Source organism: Penaeus monodon, chromosome 3 (assembly GCF_015228065.2).
Source record: "Penaeus monodon isolate SGIC_2016 chromosome 3, NSTDA_Pmon_1, whole genome shotgun sequence".
In the NCBI taxonomy this organism is placed as follows: domain Eukaryota; kingdom Metazoa; phylum Arthropoda; class Malacostraca; order Decapoda; family Penaeidae; genus Penaeus; species Penaeus monodon.
The window spans coordinates 42,915,460-42,926,105 of NC_051388.1; the positions used below are offsets into that span (position 1 = coordinate 42,915,460).

Below are 10,646 nucleotides of genomic sequence, written 5' to 3' on the forward strand. Positions count from 1 at the left end.
TTAATAATAGTAATACAATAATAATAATATTAATAAATATTGATAATATTAATAATATTAATAATAATAGTAATAATAGTAATAATAGTAATAATGATGATGATAATAATAATAATAGTAATAATGATGATGATGATGACAATGACAATGACAATGATAATGATAATGATAATGATAATGATAATGGTAATGATAATAATAATAATAATAATAATAATAATAATAATAATAATAATAATGCTAATAATAAGTTTGTGAATTTTAGTTTATCGACGCATGATTTTTTTTACCAGGTTTGACTTTTTTGTGATTGGTGCAGCTTTCATTATGGCCATTGTAGAGGAAATTAAGGCTGATGGTAAGTTTTACTGTAATTTAGCATAATATACTAGCTTGTGTATGCTAGTATATACATTCTGAAATTCATTATTTTCTTATCTAAATTTTTTTTTTTGACATGAGACAATGGACCTTAGTTATGGTATTGCAGTTTAATCTTTATCATTATCAATATTTACAAGAGCATTCTATTTTTCTCAACATATGATAGATGATGATAGTCGTCTTGCACTGGATGTATTGCTAGTGTTAAGAGTACTGCGGCTTGTCAAGATCATTGGAAGCATTGACCGTTTTAAAGTCATTGTACACACTATCAGCAAGATAGGTCCATCTCTCTTAACATATGGAGGAGTGCTTTTGGTAAGATGTATTATGTTTGTGTTGGAACTTTTTTTTAACTTATGAGCTTTTGAATCAAGTATAATCTAAATTTGCTCTTCAGATAATTTTGTTGAAGAAATATACTAGGAATGAGCATTACACTTTTTTCTCTTTTAGGGTTTTCATTACGTATTGCAAACAAATATTAATGATAGATAAAAGATAGATAATGGTTAGTTGTCAAATGATATAGGCATGATTTTGCGTGTGTAAATAGTTTTACATACAAAAGTTTGTTGTGAGAATCTAGATTATATGTTTTTATCATCTTATGTCATTCCTTTAAATGTCGCCAGGTATTTTACTACATATTTGCCATGATTGGGATGGAATCATTCCAAGGTCTGGTAAAATATACTGGATATGACATAGAAAGTGGGTCTGAGCTCTTCTGCAGCAATGAGAAACTAGAAAAGACAGACTTTTGGCGTGACCACTACTGTAATAACAACTTCAATGATGTAGTTCATGCATTCATTGTTCTCTTTGAGCTCACTGTTGTCAACCAGTGGCATGATATCCTTTTATATGAAATGATGATATATTCTGATATATATATCATTTTTGCTGTGTTATGTGTTTATTGAAGTCTGTAACTTCATTTATTTCCAAGTCAATAATTCTCTTTCTTCATTACATATCCAGTCAGTATCACCTTGTGTAGTTCTCTTCTATATCTTTTGTCAATCTTATTCTAAAAGTGTCTGAAATAGCAATGCAAAAAGTTATTAGACTTCATGAGATGTAAATGGGGCTGGTTGAGGGTAGAGTATTGAGATTCGCCCATTATGTTGTAGCTTGTGTTTAGTGAATGATTTTTGTTCATAAATGATCAAGTTCAAAACTGCTTTAAGATTTTGATGCAAGTCAGTGAAATAGATTTGATTTTTGATAAGATGGCAATTTTGAAATTCTTTTCACAATTTTTTATAATATCGTATTTTCCTTAATTCCTAAACACTTATTGCTTATGGCTATGCTGCTGTGACAAATGCATGGGCACGCTTGTTCTTCATGCTGTTTCATCTTATTTGCGTTATCATTGTGCTAAAGTAAGTATTTTTATAACATGTTAGCAGTAATGTAAATTGTGAAGTTAGATATGTAAAAAAATACTTTATCCATTGTGGTTGGTGGATAGGTACTTTATAATAGATTAATGACTTACTATGCATACATACTATGCATATATAAAACACTTGAACAAAATGAAAAAAATGTATTTTGGTTGGTTGATCTTTTCTTGTCTTATTATCTTACTTACTGTGTATACATCTGGACAAAACTATAGTCTGTTGCAAATTATTTAACTTCTGAAGACAATTATCTATATTTCAGTTTCCAATTATTATTAAGTAACTTTTCTTTCCTTCATTTTGTGTAGCATCTTCACGGCATTGTCTGAACTTGATCCATTATGAACCACAAAATCATCATAAACACAAGCTACAACAACTGGGCGAATCTCAATTACTCTACCTCAACAGCCCATTTCTACATCTCATGAAGTCTAATAACTTTTTGACATTGCTATGTCAGACAATTCTTAGAATAAGATTGACAAAAGATATAGAAGAGAAAGGAATACACAAGTGATTACTGAGGATATGTATATGAAGAAAGAGAATTATTGACTTGGAAATAAAGGAAGTTACCGACTCAATAAACACAAACACGCAAAAAATGATATATATATCAGAATATATCATCATTTCATATAAAAGGATATCATGCCAGGTGACACCAGTGAGCCAAAGGAACAAGGGAATGCATGAACTACATAAATGAAGTTGTATTACAGTATGGGCTCTACGCCAAAGTCGGTCTTGCTAGTTTCTCATGCTGCAGAAGAGCCTCGACCCACGTTTCTAGGTCATATCCAGTAGATTTTTACCAGGACCTTGGAATGCTCCATCCCACATGGCAACTATGTAGTAAAATACATGGCGACATTAAAGGAAGAAAAAAGATGATAAAAAATATAATCTAGATTCTCACAACAAACGTTGTATGTAAAAATATTTAACACCGCAAAAATCATGCCTATAGCCATTTGACAAATAACCATGATATATTATTATCATTCAATCTTGTTTGCATATACGTAATGAAAAACCCTAAAAGAGAAAAAAGTGTAATGCTCATCCTAGTAATACTTTTCTTCCAACAAAATTATCTGAAGAGCAAATTTAATTATTACTTGATTCAAAAGATAAGTTAAAAAGAAAAGTTCCACCACAAACATAATACATCCTTACCAAAAGCACTCCTCCATATGTTAAGAGAGAGGGACCTATCTGCTGATAGTGTGTACAATGGACTTTAAACGGTCACGGCTTCAATGATCTGACAAGCGCAGTTACTCTTAACACTAGCAATTACATCCAGTGCCAAGACGACTATCTTCATCTATCATATGTGAGAAAAATAGAATGCTCTTGTAAATATGATAATGATAAAGATTAAAATTGCAATACCATAACTAGGTCCATGTCTATGTCAAAAAAAAAAAAGTTTAGATAAGAAATAATGAATTTCAGATGTATATACAGCATACACAGCTATATATTATGCTTAATTACAGAAAACTTACCACAGCATTAAATTTCCTCTAAATGGCCACTAATGAAAGCTGCACCAATCACAAAAAAGTCAACCTGGTAAAAAAAATCAGCGCGATATAAACTAAAATTCACAAATTATTTTAGCAGGATTTAGGTATATTATTTATTATTCTTATGTATTATATCAGTACCAGTATCATTATCATATCATATCATTATCCATTATCATTGTCATTGTCAGCTCATCAATCATTATTATATTATGATATTATCATCATCATTATTACGATTATGTAACTATGGTACTATTATTATTAATATTATAATATTACAGATTGTATTAAGATTATTATTATTGGTATGATTTAGGTATGCTTTTTATATATATACCTATATTAATTATAGAGATATATAGAGATATATATAGATATATAATATATATATTATATATAATATATATTATAGATATATATAATAATATTTAATATTGTATATAATTTATATAATATTTATATCTATATATCATATATGTTATCATTTATTATAGTATTATATATAGAATATATACAAAATATAAATATATAAATATATATAGATATATATATATATAGATTATATATATATATATATAATATATATATATATATGTATATATATATACATATATATGTATAATATATATAGATATATTACAGAGAGCGAGAGGATATACTATATGAGATACATAGAGTCGTAGATAGATACAGAGAAGAGATAGACCATACAATAGGTATAGACAGAGCAATGAGAGAGATAGAGAAGAGAGAGAGAGAGATTGGAGAGAAGAGATAGATACATAGAGCGATATATAATACATATATATAACAGATACTAGATAGAGACATACGAGATATAGACAGAGATATAGCGTAGAGAGAAGAGACTGTTTGGGATAGATAGTACAGAGATAGCGTAGACAGAGATATAGAGAGACATATGTATATAGACAGAGAGTATAGAACAGATATATAGATATGAGAGATGAGAGAAGATCATATAGTATACATAGACAGTATATAGAATAGCGAGATAAAGAGAGAGATATATGGATAGAGATAGATAGGATTAGAGTATAATATATATAATATATACATATAGATAGAGATGATCGAGAGAGAGATATGATTCAGAGGATAGAGATAAGATAGATATATATTATGTATCATTGAGTATGTTACTATATTAGATGTAATATATAAAAGATATACATATAAATATAGACAGTATGAAAGTATATACCATAGATCTTACATATAGTGATAGAGAGATGAAGGACATATATAAGTACATATATATGATAGATAGATAGAGTGAGGATATAGATCTATATTACACAGATATCTAGATATATATTATGATATATCCCGAGATGATAGTATATTATTGATATGCATTATATATAGATAGTATAGATGAGATAGAAGATATGATGATAGAGATATAGATATAGATTAGTAAATGTATGTGATTATAGTTAGAGATTAATATATATATATATAATATTATAATATAGTATATATCTGAATTCTAGATACTATCGAGAATGCCAGAGATATAGATAGAGAGATATATATATATATCGATAGAGCGAGATATATATTATAGATATGTAGAGATGAGAGATATATGTATAGATAGTATATCTATAGATATAGAGGTACAGAGAGAGAGGAGTCTGACACGTTAAGACGAGAATAGATATATGCAGATAGAAGATATATGGAGATGACGGTAGAGACATATAGATATAGATGGATCATATATAGATAGAGATATATTAAGAGTAGTTAGATATAGATATAGAGAAAATATGTAACGAGATTATAGATATAGAGATAGAGAAGATATATGTAAGATATCTAGATATATAGAGAGTAGAGATCTAGGGCTATAAGAGAGAGAATGAGAAGATTATAATAGAGATATATATATATCTAGTATATATAGAGGGAGAGACAGGAGATATAGGACATATAGTAGATAGCGATAGAATGGATAGTATACATGTCATATGAGAACATGATCCTAGATACATAGACGAATAGACAGAGATAGAGGATACAGATCGATGTATAACAGATATAGATAGATAGAAAATAGAGAGACTATAGAGAGACAGAGCGATATATAGACAGAAGATAAGCTATATACAGGAGATAGAGAGACTAATATCTAGAGAAAGATAGTAACCAAGATAATAGAGTACACATAGATAGGATACAGTATAGTAGAGACAAATAGATAGATATATACCTATAGATATACGATCTATATACATATATATATAATACATATATAGACTAACATTATAGAGATATAGACATACTAATATAGACATAGAGATATACATATATGATAAATAATATAGACTATATAGATATAAGATTTTTAATACACACATAGAGATATACACACACTATATATCTACACATATGATATAATACAGATAGAATATAGTATGCACAAATAGAGACTATAGATATATACATATTATATACATATAATAGACAAAGATTATAGGGACAAGTATAGTATGTACATATTAGATATTAGAATATATATATAACATAGGATGTATATATATATAGATACTTATATATATAATATAATATATATGTATATATATATATAGGTATATATATATAGGATATATATAATAGTAGATATATATATATGTATAGATAGATAGGGTAAATATATATTATAGGTGGACGTAGATATGAGGATATAGAGAGATGTATAAATATAGATAGAGATAGAATATCTATAGAAGTTCGTAGTGAGATATATGTAGAGATGATATAGTATGAGTATATATGTCTAGAGAGAGAGATGTATATAGATATAGAAAGAGAGGATATGAGTAGAGGAGAGAGCGAGAGAGAGAGATAGAGGAGAGGGCGAGATAGATAGAGGCGAGAGAGTAGTATCAGGCTTAGAGAGGAGATAGATCGTAGAGAGAGAGATGAGACACGAGAGAGGAGAGAGAGAGAGCATAGGAGAGAGAAATAGAGAGAGAGATAGAGAATAGAAATAGATAGAGGAGATATAGAAATAGAAGAGAGCGAAGAGGATAGGTAGAGAGAAAAGCGATGAGAGAGAAAGAGAGAGACTATGAACTATATATTATTTATAGAAATAGAGAGGAAAATATATTTTGAAGATAAAGATAGATATAAAACATATAATAAAGCAGAGATAGATATAAAGATATATAGAGATAAATAGATATAATAGAATAGATATATAGATATATATAAAGAATATAGATAATATATATAAATATATATATAGTAAAATATATATATATATATATATATAAAATATATATATATAAATATATATATAATTATCTATAACATATACATATATATAGTATATATATAATATATATATATATATATATATATATGATAAATATATACATATATAATGTTATGTATAGTCTATGTAGATTGTATAGTATTGGATATGGAGAGTTAGATATAGATTTAGGCTTTAGATAGATAGATTTGAAGAGATATATGTATGTATAATATATATATCTAGGTAGAGAGTCGTAATATAGAGGGGAGATGATAGATATATATACATAGATATAATAATATGATATATATATATATTTATCATAGAGATTATATATAGATATATAGATTATAGAGATAACTAGGATATGATAGATATATTATATATATATATATATATTGATGTTTAGGAGAGATATATAGAGGAGATATATCATAGATAGATATTTATATCTATATATATAGATTATATATATATATATTATGTTATATATATGATATCTATATTATTTTATATAGATGATATAGTTATATATTTTATATATATAAAATAGATAATATATTATATATATGTGTGGATCTATAGATAATATAATATATATATATATATATATATAGATATATATATATATATATATATATATATGTGTGTATATAGAGAATATATATATATAATAGTATATATATATATAGGATCTATATAATATAGATAATATAGATGAGGGATATATAATAGAGAGAAGGAGATATAGTAGACTGGAGATAGAGAGAGAAGAGAATATATATAGATAGAGAGAGATGATAGAGATATGGAAGACAGTAGATGAGAGTACATATAGATATTGATAGAGTAGATAGGGGAAGAAGAGTATAGAGAGACAGTATAGAGACGAGATATATAGGTACGTATAGAGAGAAGGACTACGAACAGGAGAGACTAGACAGTGTAGATATGATACGAAGAGCGACAGATGGAGATGAGAAGACTAGAGAGAGAGAGATGGAGATAGAAATAGATAGAGAGAGGTGATCGAGTAGATAGAAAATCGAGAAGATTAGAGAGATGAGTGAAGAGATAAACGAAGATATAGAGAGAAGTAGATAGAGATGCGAGAGAGAATGAGAGAGAGATGATAGAAATGGACAATAAGATTATGTAGAGATAGAAGATAGAGGAGTAAATGCTGGAGTAGAGATATAGAAGAGAATAGAGAGAGAGTAGATAGGAGAGAATATAGGAGAGAGCAGAGAGAAGTGTAGAGAGCGAGAGATATACAATAGAAGAAAAAATATATATATATGGGATAGAGATAGAAGAGACGAGATATAGCGGAGAGATAGATAGATAGAGAAATAAAAGATAGAGAAATATACGTAGATATATATAGAGAAATTAGAGAGAGAGGTAGTACAGAGGATATAGGGTATATATAGATATATATAGATAGTCGTAGTATATAGAGAGATATATATAGATAACTATATATAAGAGATATGGTATAGAATATATATATAGAATCTAGATATACTGAATATAGATAGTATATAATATATATATAAATTATATATAAATATATATAATTAGATAGTATATATATATATATATATATATGATGCTACAAATATAGAGTATTAGTAGAGATTTATATATATAATCGATTATATATATCATAGTATATATATATATATGTATATAATGTATGTATAATATAATATTATATATATATAATATATATAATATATATATATAATGTCTGTATATATATATATATATATATATAGACATAATAGTATATATATACAGATATTTAGACATATATATATATATGTATAGATATAGAGCCTCCATATATATGAGATACATATATAGATAAGATATCATATAGTCTACATACAGATATTATATACATAGATATATATAGGACATATATAGATGATATGAACTATATGCGAGACATATATATATATATATATCTATATATATATAGATATATAATATATATATTGGTATCGATAGATATATATATATAGATATAGATATAACTAATAATATATATATAGATAGATAATGTATATAATATATATATATATATATATATATATAGATATAGTATATATATAATGTATATAATGATATATGAGATATATATAACTGAGATAGATGAGATGATAGAGCGAGATATAGATATAGATAGAGTATATAGAGGGAGAGTATAGATATCGATATATAGAATATGATAGTATATAGCGGTATATATAGATTGCAGAGAAGATATCTAGAGAGATAGATAGAGATGAGGGAAGAAGAGATATAATATAAAGTATAAGAGAATAAATAGAGAGATATATAAATAGGAGCATAATATAAATAATGTCGATTATAGATAGAGAGAGATAAGGAGATATAGGTAGTATATATTGATAGAAAGTATAGAGAGAGAGATAGAGAGATAGAGAAGAGAGGATACTAGAGAGAGGGATAGAGAGAGAGTAAAAGGTGTAGTAATAGAGATAGATAGATCTAGAGATGAGTAGAGAGATATAGAGATAGAGAGAGAATTATAGAGGGGGCAAGAGATAAAGAGCTAGACCATCTAATATAGAGAGATAGAGAGGGAGAGAGAGAGGAGAGGATGAGAGGAGAGAGAGAAGAGAGAAAGCGAGAAGAGAAGGAGAGAAGAAAGAGAGAGAGATAGAAGAGAGAGAACGAGAGAGAGGAAAGAGAGAGAGATAAAGAGATATAGAGAGAGAAAAGATAAGAAAAAGAGAGAAAGAGAGAGAGAGAGAGCAAATAAGACAAAGAGAAAGACAAGAGATAGAGAGGAAGATCGAGAAAAGAAGAGATGGGAAGGGAGGGAGAGATAGGATGAGTGAGGTAGAGAGGTGGGGAGGAGGAGGGAGATGAGAGAGATCCGAGAGAGAGAGAGAGGGAGAGAGAGGGAGAAAAAGAGATAGAAAGAGAGAGAAAGAGAGATAGGATAAGAGAGAGTGAGAGAGATATAGTTATAGAGAGATAGAGAGAGAGATAGAGATAAGGAGATAATATAATGTAGTGTAATAGGGAGAGGGAGGGTAGAGAGGGGGTGAGGGAGGGAGGGCTATGAGCTAAGAGAGAGGGAGATAGGAGTGAAAAGCAGAGAGGAAAGAGATGAGAAAAGTCAGATAGAGAGGTTAGAGAGAGAGCAGAAGAAAAAAGGTCACGAGCGGAGAAAGAAAGGGAAAGAGAGAGCAAAGAGCGAGAGACTAGATAGAGAGCGAGAGAGAGAGAGTAGAGAGAGAGAGGACGAGGAGAAAAAGAGAGAGAGAGACAGAAAGAGAGACGAGAGAAGAGAAGTAGACAGGAGAGAAAGAAGAGAGAGAAAGAAGAGAGAGAGAAAGACGAAGAGAGTAGGTATAAGATAGAGATAGAAGAGAGAGATAGAGAGATAGAGAGAGAGTAGAACTGATAGAGAGAGATAAAGAGATAGAGAGGAAATTGAGATGAGAGATGAGATAAAAGAGGATAGAGAGAGACAAAGAGAGAGAGAGACGCTGAGAGAAGAGAGAAAGAGAAGAAAGAGAAGAGGAGAAAGAGAGATAACAGAGAGAAGAGAGAGAGAGAGAGGGAGAGAGAGTAAGAGAGACAGAATAAGAGAGGGAGAGAGATAGAGAGAGAGAGAGAGAGAGAGAGAAGAAAAGATAGAGATGATAGAGATAGAGAAAAGTAAGAGAGAGAGAGAGAGATGAGGAGAGAGAGGATAGAGGAGGCTAGCTAGAGGTGAGGGATATAGAAAAGAGAGAGAGACAGAGAGAGAGATAGAGAGATCGAGAGATATGGAGAGCAGAGAGAGGAGAGAGAGGGGAGATAGATACATAGAGAGAGAGAGCGAGAGAGAGAAAGAGAGAGAGAGAAGAGGATAGATCGAGAGAGAGATAGGAGACAGAGAACGAGGAGAGAGAGATGCGAAGAGAGATAGAGAGAGGCGATATAGTAGTAGAGATAGAGAGAGGAGAGAGAGAGAGAGAGAGGATAGAG

The 10,646-nt window shown here is 28.9% G+C and overlaps 1 protein-coding gene across 1 annotated transcript in view; it reads left to right on the plus strand.

The window, feature by feature from the left end:
* The window catches only part of LOC119586357 (two pore calcium channel protein 1-like), a gene marked incomplete in the record, with an annotated part of 14,035 nt that extends 11,891 nt beyond the window's left edge, over positions 1-2,144 (plus strand). Inside the window, 5 exon segments of the mRNA XM_037935072.1 lie at positions 294-358; positions 551-702; positions 1,020-1,239; positions 1,685-1,775; positions 2,108-2,144. Coding sequence (XP_037791000.1) covers positions 294-358; positions 551-702; positions 1,020-1,239; positions 1,685-1,775; positions 2,108-2,144 — 565 coding nt within the window.
* Positions 2,145-10,646: the final 8,502 nt, after the last annotated feature.